General features: G+C 42.0%; 1 protein-coding gene across 1 annotated transcript in view; it reads left to right on the forward strand.

Annotated features, from left to right (window-relative positions):
- SLC5A11 (solute carrier family 5 (sodium/inositol cotransporter), member 11) overlaps positions 1–23825 on the forward strand; it is a 79035-nt gene that overhangs the window by 2312 nt on the left and 52898 nt on the right. Inside the window, exons 2-7 of the mRNA XM_006902047.1 lie at positions 3659–3730; positions 9103–9207; positions 10579–10638; positions 13792–13896; positions 15461–15566; positions 22376–22456. Of these exons, the coding sequence (XP_006902109.1) occupies positions 3659–3730; positions 9103–9207; positions 10579–10638; positions 13792–13896; positions 15461–15566; positions 22376–22456 (529 nt within the window). The remainder of the gene's footprint in view (positions 1–3658; positions 3731–9102; positions 9208–10578; positions 10639–13791; positions 13897–15460; positions 15567–22375; positions 22457–23825) is intronic.

Raw genomic sequence — 23825 nt, forward strand, 5'->3', positions numbered from 1 at the left:
TGCAAAGATGGACTGGTCCTTGGTGAGGGACATCATGTTTGGGAGAGTGGAAGGATGGCGAAGGAGAGGAAGACCTTCAATGAGATGCATCGATTCAGTGAGTGGAGTGGTGGGAATGAGTGCATTTGAGATGGCTAGGTCGGCACAGGATAGAACAGTGTTTAGAGCTCTTGTACATAGGGTTGCTATGAGTCGCAAGCAACTCGATGGCACATAACAACAACAACAATATATGACATATATAATGTATTTTCTTTTTGCTATTGTTAAGAATATATGAAAATAAAATATTCCTATCCAACAATTTCTACATGTACAATTTAGTGATACTGAGTACATCTTTTGAATTCAGGAACAATTCTCACTTTCGCTTTCTGAGATCTTTTTTCCACTAACGTAATCTTACTGCCCTCTAAGATCCCTATCTAATCTTGGTCCATGGACTGCCAAAAGAATCAACAGATTCAACTTGGACAAAGTGCAACCAGAGTGCTCCCTAGATACAAAGATGGTGAAGCTTCATCACACATACAATGGGCATGTTGTTAGGAGGGCCGAGTCCTTAGAGGAAGCTCTGGCGGCCCAGTGGCTGCCAACTCGAAGGTTTGTGGCTTGAATCCACAAGCTGCACTACAGAAGAAAAATGGGCAATCTCCACCCATATAATTTACTGCTTCTGAAAAGTCGCTGGAGTGTCAGCTATGGGTCAATTCCAATTCAATGGTGCACAACAACAATTTTCCTTGGAAATAGATATCATACTTGGAAAAGTGGAAGGTAATGAAAAAAAGGAAGATCCTCAATGAGATGGCTTGACACAGTGACTGCAGCAATGGCATCAAGAATGTAGGAGATGATGAGGATGGCATGGATACAACAAGGTTCAGATCTGTTGCTCACTATAAGGGCCACTATAAGTTGTACTCGACTTGAATGCACCTAACAACAACACTAACATTATCAATTTGCTCCTATGTAGATAAACCTTGTAAAGCACGTTGTTCCAAGCAGCCATTCTTTATTAATGAAGCTAAAGTAATAATGTCTAGGGAACTCTGGTGGTCTAATGGGTAAGGAATTGCACCGTCAGCCCAGAGGTAGGTTGTTCAAATCCACCAGTTAATCTGGGAAAAACATGGGTAATTTCTTCCTTTAAACATAGGGAGTTCTATTTTTTTAAAAAATTTAGCAAAACAAGTGAAAAAGATTTATTAAGGCAATAAAACAGAGTCATGGCTAGTGAAAGGCAGGTCGTGCAAAAGAGTTAAAGGGGAAAACAAAGAATAGGGGAAAGAAGGAAAGGACTCTGTAAAGACACGAATGAAGCCAAACTTTAGGACATAGCAGAAAAGGAAGTGAATAAAAGTGACAGTTCTAAACAGTCCTGCACTTCCCTCAGGAAGTGGGGGCTGGAATTGGGATGTGTAGGGTTGTACATTTTTTGATGCTTCAGTTATGATTTTTAAACAATAAACAGTTCTCTAAAGCAGAAAAAAAAGAAAAAAGTGGCAGTTCTTGATTCTTAGAAAATACTTCCTGTGTCAGAGGTTAGCAGGAGGGAGCCAAAAACTCTGTTTCTATTCTACATGTTGTTGTTGTTGTGTACCATAGAGTCGGAACCGACTCATAGCTGACCTTAGGGAGAGTTTTCACTTAATCACACAGGAGGAGATGCCCATCCTTCTCACCAGTGGAGCCGCTGGTGGCCTCGTACTGCACACCTTTGCAATGACAGCATAGCTCCTTGCCAGTAGGTTACCAGAGCTATCTGTTCTACACAGTGAGATCAATTATTGGGGCTGGAAGAGATAATACTACTTTGTGCTGCCTCTTAATCAGAGTAAGAATACCCTCACGAAATTCTACTCACAGAGTCTCCGAGAAGTTAAACAACTAATCCAACAGAAATTAGTTTTAAAACCCTCAAACTCATTGCTGTACAATTGGAGCCAATGCATAGCTGATCCTCCAGCAGATATTTTATTTTATTATTTTTGTGTGTGCACCGTCTAATCGGATCTGACTGGTAAAGAAGGAGATTGTCCCTCCTTCTCCAGCAGAGCATCTGGTGGATACGAACTCCATACCTCTGGGGTTGCAGTGCAGCTTCTTGCCACTAGGCCACCAGAGCTCCCTCTGGTAGATTCTTTGGAGGCTGTAGCTTGCATGAGAGGAAATTACCCATCTTTCTCCAGAGGAGCTGCAGGTAGATTTGAACCGTGCAACTCCTACTGACTATTCCTGCAGAGCATCCACCTTAGCACAAGCTAGTGACCGTAATGTCTCTAGACAGAACATCAGATTGACCTGGCTTTGGATTCCCAACCCTGTCACTAATAACAAGTACAATATTAGATATCACTGCATCAGAGCCCCATTTTTTTCATCTGTGGTGTGGCCTAACAATATCTACCTCATGTAGGTTTGTAAATATTAAGATGAGTGAATGCCAATAAAACAATTACTTAGCGTTTCAATTCAATTCATTGTCATTGCGTCAGAAATGACTCATAGTTGATCCTCCAGCAGGTTTTCAGAGGCTGTAAGTCACACAGGAGAGAGTGCCCCTATTTCTCCCATGGAGCAGCTGGTAGATTCAAACCACTGCCTTTGGATCAGCCGCACAACTCTATATCCACTAGGCCACCAGAGCTCCCTATTTACTATCTAGTATATGCTTTTGTTAGGTGTCAAGTTGAGTAAAGACTCAGAGCAAACCTAGGAACAACAGATCTGAATTCTGTCCTGTCCTGTGCCAACCTCACAATCTCTGACACACTCGAGGCCATTGCTGCAGTCATTATGTCAATATGCCTGGTTTGGGGGTCATCTTCTCCTTACTATCACCCCACCTTTCCAAGCGATGATATCCTTCTTCAAGCAAAATGCCCAAAATAAATGAGAGGAAGCTTCACCAACTTGCCTCCAAGAAGCACTCCAGCTATACCTTCTCTAAGACACATGTTTTTTCTTTCTAATATCCATGGAATATTCCATATTCTTCCCCAACACCACAGTTCAGAAGCATCAATTTTCCTTCTTTCATTCTTATTCTTTGTCCAGTTCCCAGGAGAGTAGTGCATTATAAGCTTTCTAAGATAAGACAACCCCGGGGCCTAAAATTCAACCGTCTGGTGGAGCAGGCAGGTTACAAAAAACTTATGAGGTGGGGACTGTCCTGGAGAGGGTGAAACCAAACTGCTCTTTGGAGGCAAGGATTTTGAAACTCCCTCTCACATACTTTGGAAAGGTTGCCAGGAGAGACCAGTCCTTGGAGAAGGATATCGTGCTTGGAAGACTGAAGGGTCAATGCAGGAGAGGGAGACCCTGGATGAGATAGATTGACAGTGACTGTGGTAATAGGAGAAGATAAGTCAAAGACAGTGAGATTTGCACAAACTAGGACAGAGTTCAGAGCTATTGTTCATAATTGACTTGAAGACATATAACAACAACAGCAAAAGTGGAGTAGAGCATTAGACAGATTGCAAAAAACTTCGGAGGCAGGAACTGTTTGAGTTGGAGAGTTTGTGTCTGCTCTAAAGCTCTTCACATTCAAATTTCTTTAAAACCATGTGTCACACTAAACATATTTGAGGAGAAAACTAGAATTTTTGAATGGTTCCAATTGCTAACATTTCTCTCTTCTTCATTTCAGTCCACAGTGAAGACCAAAAGAGATACAGTGAAAGGTTACTTCTTGGCAGGAGGGGACATGGTGTGGTGGCCGGTAAGTGGTTTTTGGTGCTGTTTAAGTCACTCACTATTCAACACTATCTGTCAGGATCTCTTCTGAACGGGTGCTAATTTCAGACAGGCTCTCCTTTCACATGTTGGTGCACAGTACCTCAGACTGTTCATCTTCTCGGTGTATGAAGAGCACCTTCCTTCAAGACATCGGTCATGATGACTATCCCACCTCTGACTGCATCTCGTATTCATTTGAGAGCAAAAACACTGTGACTAGGCACAGTCTAATGGGCTGAGAAAGCCTGGGTCTCACGTTCAATGTCTAAGCTGAGAGGGTAGAACGTCGTCAGTGCTGAACTCTGAAGGAAAGTTGGAGGTCACTAACAGGAGGAGAAAAAATAGGTGCTGAGAACACAAATAAACTCTACATTCCCATTAATAGTTTCTTTGGGTAAATGATCAAGGATAATATATGTCTTTCTGATATTCTAAAAGAAAGAGAAGATATTTGAATTAATAAAAGGGAAAGTATTTTCCTATTTTTTTAAGCTTAAGAAGCTTTGTTAAAGGGTTTCCCGGGCAAGATTCCTTGGTTCGCAGAGAGAGAAACAGGCAGAGGGACAGACCAGGGAAATACCGCCTATTTTCCATTTTTAGTAAGACCAAGAACTGCAGTGTTTCCCAAAGTATAATTAACCAATTCCAAAGCTTTCCCCCACCCCCCTATTGCATAAAGACATAACATTTGTAGCATCAAGTGAAATTGTTGTTGTTAGGTGCCATGGAATTGGGTACAACCCACAGTGACCCTGTGAACAACAGATCTGAACCCTGTACATTTCTTCACACTTTCTGACATTTTAGAGCTCATTGTGGCAGGGACCATGTCAATCCACATGGTTAAGGGTCTTCCTCTTCTTCACCAAACCCCTACCTTTCCAGCATCATGTTCCTCTCCAAAGAACAGCACCTCAGAGCAACATGACCGAAGTATGTGACATGAAGTCTCATCATCTTTGTCTCAAAAGAGCATTCTAGCTGTACCCTCTCCAAAATATATGTGTTTGTTCTTCTGGTTCTTCGATGGATGTTCCGCCTGCTTCTCCAACACCACAGCTCAAAGGCATCAGTTCTTTTGTCATGCTTATTCATGTCCACTTCTCAGACGCATAGCAAGTGATTAGAAAGATCACGGGCTGAATCAGACACTCCTTAGTCTCCTGATTTCCTGACTGCCGGTACCAAAGGTGTTAATTGTGGGTCCAACTAAGATGAATAGCGAGAACAATACTCACTTTCTGATTCTTTGCCAATCCCCCAAATTACTTGAAAGGAGAAGTCCAAGTTTGATGTTAATATGTCTTTACCAACTTTCTACTTCTGCCTTATTTCACAAAGAGGGTATTCAGGTTCAGCAATTTTGACATCCTAGAGGACTTTGCTAGAATTTTCAGCCTTTTTAGTTTTCACTTTATTTGAAATAATGGTTTTTCACATAAGTTGTGTTGTCAACTTCAATCATACTATATGAACTTATATCCATTTACAGTAAAATAAAAGCAAACAGCAATGCAGATAGTACATTTGTGTTAGAGGTCACAAAGGAAAGAATATAAGGGAAAGCTGATCTGGTGGCCTCTGTGATGATGCTGGTTTCCTAAGAGTCAGCAAGAACACAGCAGACCAGCCAGTTGGATTAGACCTGCTTCCTTGCATTTATTCTGGGGCCATTTCTTTGCTAATTCTCTTTAGATTATCCTCCCTTAGGTCAGAAAGGAATGAAAGTTTTAGTATCTTAGCTTTGTTTTTTGTAATCAATGAATACTAAGAAGAAGGGGGAAAACCACCCAAAACCTTGGGCACACCATAGCTACAATGTTTACTATTTACTATTTACAATTATAACTAATAATGTCCTGTAGGTTGGTAATTCTTCTGGGGATCTCCTTCGGACTCACTCCTGAAGTTGCATTTTGCTAGTGGCTAGCCTGGCCTGTAAGATTCAAGATAGCCTCACCCACATGACAGAGTCTCTTAACAGAGATGGTTGGAATTATCTCTCCTAGTATGCTCTTTCATCATTCAGTGACCCAACCCGAGCTTCTTTATAAAGCAGATGACTTCCAAGAAGGTACAAATGGAAGGTACCAGTTTCCTAGGGCCTTGACCTGGTAGCCTCGAAGTTTCTCTTAAATTGCTTTGGAAAATCATTTGAGAAGAAGAATGTGGCATCAAGATTAGAGAACGTCTCATCAATAACCTGCGATAGGCAGATGACACAACTTTACTGGCGGAAAATGAAAAGGACTTGAAGCATTTCTTGATGAAGCTCAGAACCTATAGTCTTCAGTCTGCATTATTCATCAATATAAAATCTAAAGAACAAACAAACTAAAAACCTCAAAGCCTCATTGCCACGGAGAAAGAACTGACTTACACAACTTATAAGGGTTTTCTCATCCATAACTTCCATATGTATATGATGTATATGTATATGTATATGTAATTAAAAGATGTATTGCGATGGGAAAGTCTGCTGTTAGAGACCTCTCTAAAGTACTGAAGAGCAATGGTGTGTCTCTGGACACTAAGGTGCATCTGGTACAGGCCATGGTTTTTGCAATCACTTGTTAGGTGTCAGAAAGCAGGACAATGACCAGGGAGGATAGAAGGAGAATTGATGCTTTTGAGCTTTGGTGTTGGAGAAGAGTGCTGAGGGTACCATTGACTGCTAGGAAAACAAACAGATTCATCCTAGAGAGGGTTAAACCTGGCTGCTCCTTGGAGGCAAGGATTCTGAGACTTTGTCTGACATACTTGGGTCATGTTGTAAGGAAAGACCGGTCCTTTGAGAAGGACATCATGCTTGGGAGGGTGGAGGGCAGGCGCAGGATGGGAAGGCCCTCTGGGAGATGGATTGATTCGGTGACTGGGGCAATTGGGATGAGTGTGTCGGAGACAGTGCAATTGGCACAGGACAGAGCAGAGTTTAGAGCTGTTGTACATAGGGTCACTATGAGTCGCAAGCGATTCGACGGCACATAACAACAACAACAACAACTATATATATATGTATATGTATATAGATAGATAGATAGATAGATAATGTTTCTCACAGTTCCTTGGAGTACTATCATTATTATTCCAATTTTAAAGATTGGACACTGCAGCTTAGAATAGTTAACTGGCTTTTTCAAGGTCATCCAGCTACTAAGTCAAGATTGGGGTCTAGGTTTCATGCTGCTTCCAGGGAATAAAGCAGAGGTTTTGGATGAGGTGATGGGGTCTCATCTGCAATACCACCTGTCTGTTACCTGTCCTCCACATGCAGACTGAATGAAATGCTTTTTTGAACTTAGCCACTAACTAGAGCTATAGAGCTATAGGTTTGAGCCCACCTAGAGGTACTTTATAAGAAACTTCTGATGATGTGCTTCCAAAAAAAGCAACTATTGAATGTCATTCTCTATAGAATGTGATTCTACTTTACACACATGAGGTCACTACAAATTAGAGTCAACGAGTTAGTTATAAGTCAATTCTGTCTCAATGGGAATGAGTTTTGGGCTGGGTTTTGGTTTATTTGTTACTGGTGACCAGTCATCAAAATGATACTGGGACTGACCCTAGGCTTATCAGTGGATTAGAACCAGAAATTATAAAGCCAGTGGGAGACCCAAACAACTCTCTGTCTCTCTCTCCCTCTCTGGTTCTACACCACACTTACTTGGTCTGCCTTTATATATCTCCTTCATAGTCTCAGCAGACTTATGATGATGATGAGCACATGGCTTAACATGTCTCTCCTTAACTACACACACACACACCTCTCCTTAGTTTATGTACCTCTAGAAGGTGCACTCCCAACCCAAAGGCACACAGTTCGAATCTACCCCCTGCTCCATGGGAGAAACGTGAGCAGTCTCTTCCTTTGCGATTTACTCTGAAAACCCACTGGAGGGTCACCTATGAGTTGGTTCTGACTCAATGGTACACAATAGCAATAACAACAGTCCAAGGCCCAGTGGAGACTGTGTCATAGTTCCAAATTACCAAGAGAGAGACTATAAAGGACCTCACCTTGTTCTGCTGCCCAGGCCTTACAGTGAGGTCATCCAGTGCCATCTTCGTCATATAGAGTTCTACCAGGAGAAGAGCTATCTATTTTGATAAGTTAGAAGCAGAGTTATGGAATAGCACAGATGTCCTGATTCACATAAAGAAGCACTTTCCTGCCATCCTTCCTACACCCCAGGATGTTACACACAGCTGTTTAAGTTACACACTACACAATTCTGTCATTATTAGGTGCTATTGAGCCAACCATGACTCGCAGCAACCCAATGAACAACCAGTCAGAACCTTGCCCTATCCTGTGCTATCTTCATTATATCAGCCATGCTTAATCCCACTGTTGAAATCACTGTGACAATCCAGTGACTTTCCTCTCTGAGAGGTCTTCTTCTCTTTCACTGATCCTTCCCCACCATGATGTCTTCTTCCAAGCACTGGCCCCTCCCAGAGTAAGTGAAATGACTTTCCCCCGTCTTTTCTCCAAGAAGCACCCTGATTGTACTTCCTCAAAGATCGGTAGTGTGTTTGTTGTTTTCGTTGTTGTTGATTTGGCAGTCCATAGTTCAATACTCTTCACCAACACCACAATTCAAAGGCATCAAGAATTCTTCCGTTTCTATTATTAATTATCAAACTTTTAGAAGCATACCAAGAAATGCAAAATGCTATGGATTGGATCTGGTGCACTTTAGGCTTTAAACTGACATCCTTGCTCTTTAGAACTTTGGAGAGGTCCATGACAGCAGATTTCCCCAATGAAACATATCCTCTGATTTTGTGACTGCTGTGTTGATTATGGATCCAAAGAAAATTCAATTGTTGGCAATTTCGGTCTTGAATGCTCTAAGACTTGACATAATTACTGAAGATCAAAGACTACAGCTTCACACGACCCTGTTGTTGTTGTTGTTATGTGCTGTCCAGTCAGAACCAAGTCATCACTGATGCTTCGTGGGTTTTTCAGAGGCTACAAATCACAAGAAAATATTTGTTCATCCTTCTCCAAAAGGGCCGCTGATGGTTTCAAACCTTGTGCTTTTGGGTTGGCAGTAAAACTCCTTACCAGTAAGCCATCTGAGTTCCCTTCACATAACCCTAGACGGTGTACTTCACATATCACATATGATGTACATATTAACTGAGCCAATTTATGATGGTGGAAGTCAGAGAGTCTTGAGGAATGAGTCTTTTGTTAATCTGCACCAAAACACCTAATAAAAAGGACTCTATCTGGCCCATTTGCTCTTCTACCCCTGCCCCTTTAGGGCAAAGGAAGAATCTAGAATGTACCTACTGCAGGTCTCAGCTCCACGATCTGACTCATTCAATTCACCGCAGGTGGGTGCGTCTCTGTTTGCCAGCAATGTTGGAAGTGGACATTTTATTGGCCTGGCAGGGTCTGGTGCTGCCACGGGTATTTCTGCATCTGCTTATGAACTTAACGTGAGTAAATTTATTTATTTTTTTCTTACCCAGGGCATAGTCATCTCACTTTCTACTTCGTAAATACATTCAGGGAGAAGGCTGTGTGACTGTCTCATTTTTAACAATGACGTGGTGCTTCATGAGAATAAAACAAAACAAACAAGGAGCCCTGGTAAACTAATCTTTATCTGTCTTAATCTGCAAATCCTGGACTATAATCCCAAAATATGAATGTGGAAAAGAAGACTACGAATCAATTTCTTGTAGGTTCAAGAAAAGGAAAATATCATGGGGTTAGAAGTTATTGCTGTCTACTTTATACCTCAATTGGTCATCACAAAAACTATGTGGCTTAGTGACTCTAGACCATTTTCCTGTCCCACAAGTACCCAAGTAACAGGACCACTCTATGTACAGGGTTTATTCCAGATATGGTTTTCATCACTGAGTGAGGTGTACGTGTTAATAATTCTCTTCATAATTATAATGACTAGCATTTTTAAAGTGCTTACTCTATGCCGGGCATAGACCAAAGCATGTACATTCATTGCCATGTTATCAAACTAGACTGTCAGTGTTCACGTCCTGGCTTCCAATACTTACAAGTTGCTTAACCTTGGACAATTTATTTAATGCCTCTGAACTCCTAGTTCTTTATGTATAAAATTAACCATAATGAGTTAATGCTTATAAAGGGTACACAGGAGGGCCTGATTTATAGTGAGGGCTTTGTTACTGTGTGTTGTTGAGTTAGAGTCAACTCAAAGCTGGCCAACTCATAGCCGATCTTCCAGTGGGTTTTCAGAGGCAGTAAAATGCATGGAAGGAGATTGCCCATCCTTGTCCCCAGATCATCTGATGGATTCGAACTGCCTGCCTTTGGGATTGCAGCGCAGCTTCTTACCACCACAGAACTCCATATAGCGAGTGCTTAAGTAAATGTCATCTCACTGATTACTCACAACAACCCAGTGAGACCTTCACTCCTGTTTCATAAATGAGGGAAATGAGTCTCAGAGCTCATGTACAAACACCCCCTGGATCTATTCGTTGAGTCTAGACTCGTCTAACCTCACAGCCTGTGTTTTAACCACTGCCAAGGGAAAGAAGGAGAGCAACTGAATGACAGCGATTAACATGGGAAGTTTAACAAAAGCCAGAGGAGACAGAAAGAGACACAGAAGGCTCCTATTTCCATCCTTCCCGATCTAATCTCCTTTGCCTCGTTTTACAAATGGAGATACGAAGCCCAGGGAAAGGGAGCATTCAGTGGGTGAGAATTGAGACGGAGGCAAAGTTCAGGCCAGGTGCCCACAGAAGAGAGGCAAATTCACATTGCCATCTTGGTGTGGGCTTGGGGCTGAGTACTGCCTGTGTTTCCTTGAACAGGGTTTGTTCTCTGTGCTGATGTTGTCATGGATCTTTCTACCCATCTACATTGCTGGTCGGGTAAGTCTGAGGGCTACTGGGGAACTGAAATGAGGTGAGCCTTTGGGAAGGTAAATATTCCCTTCTCTCCAACCATCATCCCTCCCTATCTCCCAGTAGACAGACACAGATGAGAGATGGTGCATAGTGAGCCAATCAGGAGTCCTGTCCTTCCCAGTGTCCACCTTGTAACCAGCACTGACAGTTTGCCTGCGCTATTCTGAGGCTGGAAGAAGCTTAGGCTAAAAAAAAAAAAGTTTAATAAATTAAATCCAGTCTCTTCTAAACATTTAAGGCATTATATGTTAAAGCTTTTAAATTAAAAAAAAAAATGAAGTGTTTCTTTCTTTGTGCACAAAACTACAATAATCAAGGCATTTTTGACTGATGGGAACTGCCAAAACTTTTGTGGCAAAATGATGTTACTTTTGACTTTTTTTTTTCCACTTTTTAAATTTTTTATTATTTTTGTGTGAGTGTACCATCACATCAGATCTGACTGGTACAGGAGGAGATTGTCCCTCCTTCCCCGGCAGAGCATCTGGTGGATTCGAACCGTGCTCCTCTGGGATTGTAGTTGCAGCTCCTTGCCACTAGGCCACCAGAGCTCCCCTTACTTTTGACTTTTTGAAGAAAGAGTCTTAAAAAATCATTTATGTTCGTTGTCAGTTTTGTTATCCTTTATACTTTATATTTGCTTCCCAATGACTCATCCCTCCTTCCTCTCTTAGCACATTTTAAAACTTGTGATCTCTGAAGACCTAAGACAGACGTCCCAGGATCCTTCTTTCTAGACTAAAATGAAGGTTAACTGACAATAAAGGCTGTCAATCAATAACAGGAGAGTCCTCAACCAAGGCCAGCTGGGAGTTGTCATTCACAGATAAGATAGCCAAGCCACTGCGGGAGTGTCTCCCTTGGTCCACCTATCTGAACGCTTTTGCTAATTAGGAGGATGCACTTACTCCTTAAGAGCACGCCAGCGTTCAGCACAATGTGCTTCGACCATTCCTGCTGTCTTTCCTTTAAAACAAATCAAAGACATTTATGAGGTTCGAGATCCGAAATTGGTTTGTTTGGTTGTTTGCCTTTTTTTTTTAATAGGACAGCAGGTCTTTTTTTTTTTTTTTCCTATTGCAAAAAATCCATTTGTTCCTGAGTTTGTTTTATTATGAAAAATTTCAACTTGCAAAAAATGTGAAATTATGTTACACTGAACATTCCTATATCTATCCACCACCCAGATAGTACTATTAGGCCACTTTACTGTTCTTGAACTATGTCTGGCCATCTAATCTCTTCCCGTGTCCCCTTCAAGTTTCTCCATCATCAGCCTCTATGAGACTCCTCAGCTTGTACAGTCTGACCTTAGAATGTACACTTCAGCTCCTGGCTCACTGTTGCCTCCTCCCTGAGTTGTGGAAATAGCTCAGCAGCGATAATTGCCTGGAGATGCTGCAAATATTCCTGCAAGAAGTGGTATTCTGTCATCTTTCCCATCCAAGTTCTAGTACAGAAGAACAGCCGTTGGTCTGAAATCCCAGGTTTTGCCGTTAGGTCTAGTACCTCCCAGGTTTTGCCGTTAGGTGCGGTTGAGCTGACTGCAACTCAGAACAACTCTGTGAACAACGGGAACCAGAGTCAACCCTAAATCTGTGGGTAGGGAGACTGGAGAAAGACACTTCCAAACCCAAGAAAAATATAGCATGAATATTAATTCTTAGCACCAAGGTTCCGCCCCTGGGGAAGTTAGAGGGCTTGAATACCCCAAATACCTTCATTGCCAGTAGAGTCAGAACTGACTCAAATCTGAACCTCCAGCAGGTTTTTCAAAGATGTAAATTTCACCAGAGATTACCCATTTATCTCCTGAGGAGGCTCTGGGGGATTCGAACTGTCAGAGAGGCACCACCTTTTGTGTTAGCCGCACATCTCCTACAGACTACGCTATGAGCACTCCACCAGGGCCTGGTGATGCGACCATGATTCCGTGTTTCCTCAGGGATGGTGATCTCTAATCACCCTACTCTTTCTGGAACTGGCCTGTTAAGTTTCTAGATTTCCTTGCGTCTGATAACCAGGCTAAAAGTTTATAGCAAAGCAATTTTCCTAAAGTTTGGAATATGGGTCAATGGAAATACTTGAGATTATTGTAGTTATCAGACCAAGATGTAGTCAAGGACACTGAGCCACACACAGAGTGAAGTTATTCTTCTTTCTCTTGCCTTTCACTTCTTTTCAGCGACTTTAAAGGAAATGTCTCTTATTGGTACTAGAATGCCTTTAATACTGTCCCATTATTTCTCCAACAACTCTCCTCGCTCTTAAGCTCTTTTACAAAGAAAGAATTATCAACAACCAGAACAGTTCCCTTGGTGTGCAGCAGTAAACCGCTAGGAAGAACCAAAAAGAAATGGATTTATTTATTCATTATCCAAGTATTTATTTTTTTGTTGGTTCTCTTAAATTTAGGGCAAGTAATCCTCATTTTTCATTACATGAGTGATTTAGTTTCCTTTCGCTGTTGTTGTTGTTGATTGTCGTCGAGTCGAGCACAACTCATAGTGACCCTATGAACAAAAGGCCTGAAGCCTTTCTAAAACTATTGTCATTCCTCCAAGTTCATAGAGTTTCCAGAGGCATGTGGTTTAGGAAGTGGCTGCCACTTTCCTTTTAGGTAAGTTTATTTAAAATAATGTGTGTTGGTATAAATGAAAACATTTGATAATAATCCATGATGTGGCAAAAACTAGGATGAGTGCTGAGTCACAGTCAACTCGGTGGCATGTAACAACAACAACAATTAAAGTATTTGGGAAATATGATACACATCGTTGTACTGGACCCCAATATCTTATTATATCACCCTGTTTTCTCCTCCCTTGTTAAATGTTTAGTTGAGATTCCCTAATAGATTTTTCTGGTTGAGGAAGACCCTCAATGAAATGGCTTGACACGGTGACTGCTGCAATGGGCTCAGGGGTGACAACAGCTGATGAGATGGCACAGAATAGGACAGGGTTCAGATCTGTTGTTCATTAGGTCGCTACAAGTCAATAGCACCTAACAACGACAACAGACCTTTCTGTGCTTGCTTGGGAGGGAGGCGACAGGAAAAGCTGGTGCAAGGGAGGTGGTGTTGGTTGGGTGCCATAAGTTCTACTCTGGCCCCAGGTCACTACGATGCCGGAATACCTAAGAAAACGATTTGGCAGCAACAGGATTCCCATCATCTTGGCTGTTCTCTACCTGTTTATATACATCTTCACCAAGATCTCGGTAAGGCAGCCTCGCGTCATGCCTGGAGTGTGGGGCAAGTGAAGTCTCAGTCCGTGCTGGGGTGGTGGTGGTGTCTCCTCCTCACACACTTTCTCCTCCTCTTGCAGCACTCAGGGAGGGGAGAAGGGCCTCTGCCCAAAGGGCGCTGAGCACAGGGTGAGGGTAAGCTGTTAGCTGCCCTTCTTTCTCCCCTGAAGCAACCTGGTGGAGCGTTTAACTTTGGATTGGCAGCTCAGTTTCTTGCCATTAAGCCACCAGAGCTCCCTGGAGGGTAAGCCTTTGTTGTTGTTGTTTTGTGCTGTTGAGTATGGAACTGACTCATAGCTGGCCCTTCAGTAGGTTTTCAGAACAGTAAGTTGGAGTGTCCATTCTTCTCCCATGCATCCAAGCTGTGCACCTTTGGGTTGGCTGTGCAATTCCTTACCACTAAGTTGCTAGGACTCTCTACAGGGTAAGCCGAGGTATAGGATATAGAAGGACAGTCATTTCCACCTCTCAAAGCTCCTTCTCTAGGTGACATGAGTCACTAATGGGACCCAACTCCCAAAGCCCTGGGGTGGGACTATTAGCTCCCTCCTGGGATTATACAGTCATAGGTTGTTAATAAGATGTGCTGATGGGCTGCCCAAAACTGCTTTTCAAATTGGCTGATACAGAAAATAATAAAAAGTGGCTACCTGGGGTCCTGCCGTCAAGCCTGACTCCAACTGAGGCTGCCTTCTCTCTCGGCTGCCAAATGTGGTGGGGCTATAGGACAGAAAAGATCCAATTTAACCCAAATAACAAGAATTGAGTCTTTGCCAGCTCCAGTTATGAGGAGCAAAGATACAGGCTCTTTTCTAGAACACCAGCTCATAGACTAGTGGGAAGGTACCGATGGAGGGAACACTTCCCCAGGGAAGTTTCTAATCAGGGCTTACTGGTTTGAAAAGGGAAGACTGCGGGGGAGGGAGTGGACAGGGAGAAAAGTGCAACAATGAATGACTGGAAACCAGTCTCTGTAAACTTTCATTAAAATTAATTAAAAAAAGGGGGGGGGAAGACTGAAAGTCCAGATAGATGAACAAAAACAAGCAAGAGCTTGGAGGCATGGAAGAGCATGATTTGTTAAGGGAATATTTGGGAGCATTTGGGAGGACTGGGAATATGAAGTCAAAGAAATTGGTTTTAAGAGGCACACAGATTGTAAAGTTGAAACTATCTTGGGGTTTGTGGGGAGGTATTAAAGAATTGTCATAGGAAGAGGATAATGTGGTAGTGATATTATAAAGGTTGAAGCATGGAGAATGGCATGTATATGGCCTAAGAGAAGAAGCAGGAAGACTAGTGAGAGATGGCTATTGCATTAGCCCAGAGCAGGAGGTCTCAAACCTAACTGTCCTCAGGACCTCAGTTGAAGACTCCTCAACTGGGCAAAGATGAAGGAAAGGAAAAAAGGAAGACTTACCACTCTTAACGTGTCTTCCAGAATCTAGGTTACATACAGCCTGGTCTCAGAAGACCTAATCATCAAATGCCGATGCATTTATCCACTCATTCATCTATCCACGTGATGTCATTGCAGGTGGATATGTATGCAGGTGCCATCTTCATTCAACAGTCTTTGCACCTGGACTTGTACCTGGCTATAGTTGGACTGTTGGCCGTTACAGCGCTCTACACTGTCACAGGTATGCCTTGGGACCTTATTCTGCCATCCCAGATGCATAACATTTCACTTAGCTATCATCCAAAGGAAGAGAATTGTTTGATAAAAATGTTTTAAAATACAAACAACAGCATAAAGCAAGTTACCATTTATTTATTTATTCATTCAGTCATTACTTGTTGAAGAACTACTAAGTACTGAGCACGTGCATTCGTATACACTATACAAAGCTGGATCACCAACCATGGCAGTTCTGGAACTTGGGGACTGACAGCCTCATCTTTCCCCTTAGACTCTGAGAACCTGCCGAGCACAGCACAGTCATCAGAGCATCTGGTCAAAGCATCTGGTTTGTTTGGTTTTGAAAATTATTTTACTTGAGTGAATGTTTACAAATCATGTTGATTTGTCACTCATCATTCATCGACATTTTCTTTCAAAACAATTATAATTGATTCCTTCAATTCATTAATTATATCTAATCTTCATCTGACATACTCTGGGCATGTTGCAACGAAGGACTGGGCCTTGGCGAAGGATGTCATGCTTGGGAGGGTGGAGGGACGGAGAAAGAGAGGGAGACCATTGATGAGATGAATTGATACAGTGACTGGGGTAATGAGGGTAGGTGTATCAGAGACAGTAAAGTTGGCACAGGATAGAGCAGGTTTCAGGGCTATTGTACACAGGGTCTCTATGAGTTACAAGCGACTCGATGGCACATAACAACAACAACCACCACCAAGCTCTGGTGGCGTAGGAGTAAGGAACTGTACTGCCATCTCAAAGTTCATGTAGTTCAAATCCACCAACTATTCCATGGAAGAAAAATGGATTATTTTTTTTTTCTCCATGCAATTAAATTATCTTGGAAAACCTGCTGGATGGTCAGCTATGTGTTGGTTCCAACTCAATGTTGCATAGCTACACCATCACCTTCCTTATCACACACCTTATCTACTTATTAACTTTCACTCTCCAAAAGTACTTTATTTTAAATATTCATCCTCTGCAGTTCACCTTTTTCTGTGTATAATTCTCCTCTGTGCATTCTACACATGATATATATATATATCTATATATCTATATATATATCTATATATATATATATATATATATCTTGATATATTGGTATAGATATATATAAAAGTATAGATGGAAATGTAGGTAGGTAGGTTGTTGTTGTTGTTGTTATGTGCCGTCGAATCGTTTCCGACTCATAGCGACCCTATGCACAACAGCCCTAAATCCTGCTCTATCCTGCACCAACCGCACCGCCTCTGACACACCCATCCCTATTACCCCAGTCACCGAATCAATCCATCTCATAGAGGGTCTTCCCCTCCTGCGTTGTCCCTCACCTCTCCCAAGCATGATGCCCCTCTCCAAGGACCCGTCCCTCCTGGAAACATGTCCAAAGTATGTCAGACGAAGCCCCAGAATCCTTGCCTCCAAGGAGTAGCTTGGTTTAATCCTCTCCAAGACAAATCCGTTTGTTTTCCTGGCAGTCCAGGGTACATTCAGTACCCTTCTCCAGCACCACAGCTCAAAAGCATCCACTCTCCTTCTGTCCTCCCTAGTCATTGTCCAACTCTCTGATGCATAACAAGCGATTGCAAAGACCATGGCCTGTATCAGGCGCACGTTAGTCTCCAGAGAGACACTGTTGCTCCTGAGTACTTTAGAGAGGTCCCTAACAGCAGACTTTCCCATCGCGATACGCTTTTTGATTTCCTGACTGCTGGTGCCAAGAGTGTTGACTGTGGAGCCGAGCAAACTGAAGCTGTGAACAATCTCAATCTCTTCGTCATCCATCGAGAAAAAAAGATATGGAGCCCTGGTAGTCTAGTGGTAAGGAGCTATGCTGTAATCCCAAAGGTGTGAGGTTTGAATTCACCAGATGCTCTGTGGGACAAAAATGAACAATCTCCTCCCCTGATATTACTGCCTCTGAAAACCCGTTGGAGGGTCAGCTGTCGGTTGATTCTAACTTGATGGTACACAACAACAACAGGAAGGCATTGAGGGTGGGGCTGGAGTGGGAGGGCATTCACATAAACCACAGTGAACCTTCCTACCTTGGCATTGGGCTGTGAAGTAGCTCTAGGTACAGGAGAAAGGACTGGAGAAAGTAGGTACAACAACCTTAAAAGGAAGAAGAGCCCAGATTTTGTTCTAAGTGACATAAGATACCATTGGAGGTTTTAAACAGAAAAGGGGGTGGGGGAATCTAGGATATGCAAAGGTTCTTGGTGTGGAAAGACCTTGGTGGGGTTCTCAGAATTAATGGAGGTCAAATGCTTGAAGTGTGGAGTAATGGATGGCATGATGGTAATAGCTAGCTTATATTTCCTTGTTTGAGGTCTGGTTCCTCCACTAGACAGACCGTAAGCTTCCAGAGGGCAGTGAATATGCTGTTTGCTTTGTCTCTGTAGCCTTAGAATAAGATATCTGGTGAATGAATATTCAACACAATGCCTGACATATGATAAGTGTTCAATAAATACAAGCACACAAAAAAAAAGAGATGTTAAGTTTAGATGGTACCAAAGTTCAGGATATCACCCCACTCAGGCTGACTGCAGGAAAGGTCAAGAGAGGACTAAGATTAGAATCTCAATCAGATTTCCCTTTTGTGAAAGAGCCCTAGCCGCTCGCCAGCTGGCAAGGAAGGAGAATTCCCTGAACACAGCCCTCCTGTGAATGTATTTAATTGCACAGTGATTATTGCAATCTCAGGTGTTCATGTCAGCTAAATGTTCCTTTTTGTGAAGGAAGGAAGAACAAGAAGAGATATAAGGGAAGAGGCTGGAAAGATTGCTCTATCAAGATGCCTATCCCTTTTACAATCCCTCTGGAAGGCAGTTTGGCATTTCCTCAAAGAGCTGAACATAGAGATTCCATATGACCCAGCTAGTCTACTGCTAGGAATATACCTCAAGGAAAACAGAACTGAGACACAAATGGAGATTTGTACACCAATAGCAGCATTATTCACAACAACAAGAACATGGAAATGTGCACCAACAAACGACTAGACTGAGAAACTCTGGTACATTCACATGATGGAACACTATGCAGGACTCGGGAACAATGATTTTGAAAATACTGTTGTAACATGAGAGAGGCTAAAGAGCATTACGTTGAGTGAACTAACTCAGGTGCATAAGAACAAATACTGTAGAGGATCATTATCATAAAAACAGAAGGATAACCAATGAGATGTGTATGGATATACAAAAAGGGAAGGGGAGGAGAAAGGGGATTGAGGGAGAGGGGATATCACAGGGTAGCAGAGTCTGGTGGGTGGAGGGATGGGACGAACAAAAACCAACAATGTACAAGAATGAAACACAATATAAACAAATGATATGCAAGCCAAACTTTAAAAAAAAATAAGACGTATTGTTGTTGTTTACCATAGAGTCGGAACCCATAGCAGGTTTTTAGAGGCAGTTAATTGCACAGGAGGAGCAGCTGGTGGATTTGAACCACGTGCTTTTTGGATTACAGCGCAGTTTCTTGCCACTAGGCTACCAGAGGGAAGGGAAAACAAATTATGCCTATCACTTTTCTATCATTGCTGCAGCAATTTTCTCATTGCCAAAGTCAACTAGAATGTTCTGGGGCAATACTTGTGACCCTGTTCAGGAAGCCTATTGGACCTCTGAGTGTTGTTGTTGTTGTTATGTGCTGTTGAGTTGCCTGCAACTCATAACAATTCTATGTACAATACTCTGAAACTCTGAACTCTGCCCTATCCTATCTCACTGCCTCCAACAAACTTGCTCCTATTACCCCATTTCTGTGTCAATCCATCTCATCAGGAGTCTTCCTCTCCTGCACTGTCAGTCCACCCTCCCAAGCATGACGCCCTTCTCCAAGGACTGGTCCTGGCCACATGCCCAAAGTACGTGATGAGGAGCTTCAAACTCCTTGCCTCCAGAGAGCAACCTGTTTTCACCCTCTCCAGGACATACATATTTGTTCTCTTGGCAATCCATAATATGTTAATACTCTTCTCCAGCATCATAGCTTAAAAACATCAATTTTTCTGCAATCCTTAGTCATTGTCCAGCTCTCCTCTGATGCATAGCAAGTAATTGTGAAGACCATGGCATACATCAAGTGCACCTTAGTCTCTAGACTGACATCTTTGCACTTCAGCACTCTGGAGAGGTCCATAATAGCAGACTTTCCTTATACAATTCATCTTTTGACTCTCTGCCTGCTTGTTCCAAAAGTGTTGATTGTGGACCGGAGCAAGCTGAAATTATTGATAATCTCAACCTCTTCTCCATCTATAATGGTGCTGCCAATTGGTCCGGTGGTAAGAATCACTGTTTTCTTGATGTTGAACTTCAATCCATATTGAAAACTGCAGTCCTTGACTTTATGCAGATGCTTCAAGTCCTCAGTTTCAGTGAGCAAAGTTGAATCATCTGCATAACACAGGTTGTTGATAAATCTTCCTCTAATTCAGGTGTCACATTCCTCTGCATAAAGTCCAGCCTTTCAAATTATCTGTTCTGCATATAGATTGAAAAGACACACTCCATTCCTGATTGTGAACCATAGTGTTTCCTTGCTGTGTTCTGAAGACTGCCTCCTGGTCCAACAACAGATTTTGCATGAGCACAACTAAGTGTTCTGGGACTCCCATTCTTCTCAAGTTTAGCCACAATTTGTCGTGACCCACACAGTCAAATGCCTTTGCGTAATCACTCTTTCTCCATTGTTAAAAGTAAATATGTTCCCAGCTTAGGTACTCTAGCTCAAGAACCACATTAGCATTATACTGTTATACTATTAAGCTTTTACTGCTGTTCATTGGCATCAACAACCAAATAAATGGTTGCCATCAAGTCTGCTCTGACTCCTGGCTCTCTCATGCACATTACAGTAGACTTGTGCTTGTTGTTCTTATGTACCATTCATTTGGAACTGATTCATAGCTGAACCTCCCGCAGGTGTTCAGAAGCAGTAAATTGCCTGGGAGGATATAGCTAATTTTTCTCCAGTGGAGCAATTGGTGGACTCAAACTGTGTTCCTTTGGGTTGGCAGTGCATGGCTGTTTTTAAAGTAGGTCATCAGGCCTTTCTTCTGAAGCACCACTGAGGGGACTAAAATCTATGATCATTTTCTCTTTATTGAGATTTTAATGAAAGTTTATAAGGAACTTGGATTTCCAATAGTTGCACATTTTCTTCCCTGTCCCCCTTGCCTCCAGATGGCTTTTTTTCTTGGGGGGGGAAAGTTCTTTCACTGTTATACAGTCCCCACCACCCCAGACCACTTTACTATGCAGCTCTTATTCTGGACTCTTGTTATGCCAATAATACCTAATTATATATAACTTTTAAACAGTTCTTTCCCACATCTGTTTCAATGCAGTATACATAATTTATCCCATCTTTCTCAGTCTTCCCCCAACCCTCATGTCAGTTCCGTTTTACAACAGTGGCACTATGCAGTATTTGTCCTATTGTGACTGAGATATTTCACTATGACTAATGTCCTCCAGGGTCACCCATTTTGTGTAGTATTTCATGAGTTCCTTGTTTTTTCAATGCAGCATATTATTCTATTTTGTGAATGTACCAGAGCTTCTTTATTCGTTCGTTTTTTTGATGGGCATTTGGGTTGTTTCCAGCTCTTTGCTATTGTGAACAAAGCCGCAATAAACATGGGTGTGCATATATCTGCTTGGGTGGCAGTTATGGTTTCTTTAGAGTATATTTCCAGTAGTGGAAATGCTGGGTCAAATGGCATTTCTATTTCCAGCTATTTGAGAAAGTGCCATACAGCCTTCCATAGTGGTTACACCATTTTACACTCTCACCTACAGTGAATAAGGGTTCCAGTTTCTCCACAGTCTTGCCAACATTTGTGGTTTGCTGTTCTGTTAAACTTTGAAATTCTTACTGAGGTGAGATGATATAGTTGTTTTGACAAAACAACTTTTGTCAACTTTTTGACCTTTTAGTGAGCAGTTGAGGGGGTTCATCCTTTGTACCTGGAGGATTCCTTGAATATAACAAATCACACCTAAATTTAGAGACTTAAACAATAAACAACAATGGCTTATTGTTTTTCACAGTTCTGTAGATCCACCAATTGGCTGTTCTATTTGTTGCACTTGGATTTACTTGAAACACTGAAGAGGAAGGGCATCTAGACCGATTAGCTTGGGGTGTTGGGTAGAATGCCCACCACATGGGCCAGCATCTCCCTTTAGTGTAGAATGGGCTTCTTAAAGCATGGTGGTCTCAGGACAACATAAGAGAGAGGGCAGAACCAACAGTGTCTTGAGGGACTAAAACAGGACTGACATCAAGGTTGAGGGGAGACTGAGAAAGAGGGGATAAATAATGTATGCTGCATTGAAGCAGATGAGGGAAAGAACTGTTTAAAAGGGATATATGATTAGGTATTATTGTTATAACAGGAGTCCAGAATGAAGGCTTGGGAGGAGGGATTTTATAACAATGAAAGAATTTTTCTTTTACTTTTCAAAGAGAAGAGCTAATGGGGGGGGGTGGGGAGGGGCTGGGAGAAAAATGTAACAATGACTGTAAAGTCTCTGTAAACTTTCATTAAAATTATTTTTTAAAAAAAGAGCAAAAGAAACTACATTAACTAGAAAGGAGCAACAAAGTCATATTGCAAAACAGACATGCACACAGGGTGGAGTTATTGTGACCTCTTTGTTAAAAAGCTCAACACTAAGACATCTTCTCTGTCAGGTATTGACCTCCGGAGTTCCTTCTGCTACCGGCATGACTCCTTCTCAGAGTACCTGACCCTCATCTCTTCACCCATCTTTCCAGGTGGCCTGGCTGCTGTGATCTACACGGATGCTCTACAGACTCTGATCATGCTTGTTGGAGCGCTGATCCTGATGGGTTACAGTAAGTGGGGTCCTGGTGGGTAGTATCCCCTCTCTTCTCTCAAGCTGGGGCATCTGCTCTCATTGCTGTGGTCAGGAAACCCATATAGCAATATGCATACCACTCAGATTTGCTTTTCTCCTTATTGCTGTGGACCATGGAGTTGGAACTCTCCTATTGCTGACCTTCCAGCTGATTCTCAGAGGCAGTAAATCACACGGGGGGAGTGCCCGTCTTCTCCCTTGGGGCAGCTGGTGAAGGTGGATTCAAACTGCATACCTTTGCATTGGCAGTGTCATTTCTTACCACTAAGCTACCAGAGCTCACTTGCTTTGCTTAGGACATGGTTAACTAAAAAAAAAAAAAAAAAAAGAAAAAGAAAATTAGAGAGTTCACAGCTCAAGACTCAAAACGCTGCCACAGAACCAGGAGCTGGGCTCCCTTCTCTCTCTGTAGCTACCGATAAAGACTGTTGGTGCCATAAAAAAAAATAAAAAAGGAAGAAAATGATACAAAACAGATAGCTTTCAAGTAAAAATATAATAATTCTTTATATTATAATATAAATAAATGATTAACTAAATACTAGGAGGAGAAAGTTCAATTCTTCTGAAGAGAAGAATTCTGGTGAATAAATGTAGATGAATGAAAGAAATGGAAAATAACCATTAGAATGTCACTGTAATTATTGCTACAGGCAAGAACCAATGCTAGAGGAAATGGGTGAAAGTTTGTGAGAAATGGGTTATTTACACAGTCTTAAAGTATCTTATCCAAAATATTTATTAATTACAAAGAAGAAGATTGTCACTCTCAATGAACAAACCTGACAGACCCCACCAATATGTAAGTGATCAAGGTTACTATCATCAGATTCATCTAATGAAAACCAAAATATTACCACTGTGCTGTTCTTGCTGAAAATGCACAACTTAAATATTAACCATGAGAAAACATCAGACAAACCCAAGTTGAGGGACATTTTATAGAAGAATTGACCAAACCAAAGTTAGACCAAGTAACTGCCACAGATTAGAAAAAACTAATAATAACAGAAGGGATCTCTGTGGCCTAGTGCACAGGGAGTTGCATTTCAAACCCAAAAGGGGACCGGTGGAATCCACCAGCTGCTCCACAGGAGCAGCTAACACTCCCATGTAATTTACAGCTTCTGGGAATTGCTATAGGTTCCCATTTGACAATTATGTCAGAGAGAGAGAAGGAGAGAGGGAGAAAAAGAGAGAGGGAGGGAGGGAGAGAGAGAGGGGATATGGAGAATATGAATAATACATAAGAAGTAAATCTAAATAAAGGATCCTGGCTTTAATTGTGGAACAGAATAGTATATCAGGGGTGAAATTTAGTAATTCCAATATTGTTATAGGGAGAT

Source organism: Elephantulus edwardii, unplaced genomic scaffold (assembly GCF_000299155.1).
Source record: "Elephantulus edwardii isolate Elephantulus edwardi_28Jun2011 unplaced genomic scaffold, EleEdw1.0 scaffold00361, whole genome shotgun sequence".
Classification (NCBI taxonomy): Eukaryota; Metazoa; Chordata; class Mammalia; order Macroscelidea; family Macroscelididae; genus Elephantulus; species Elephantulus edwardii.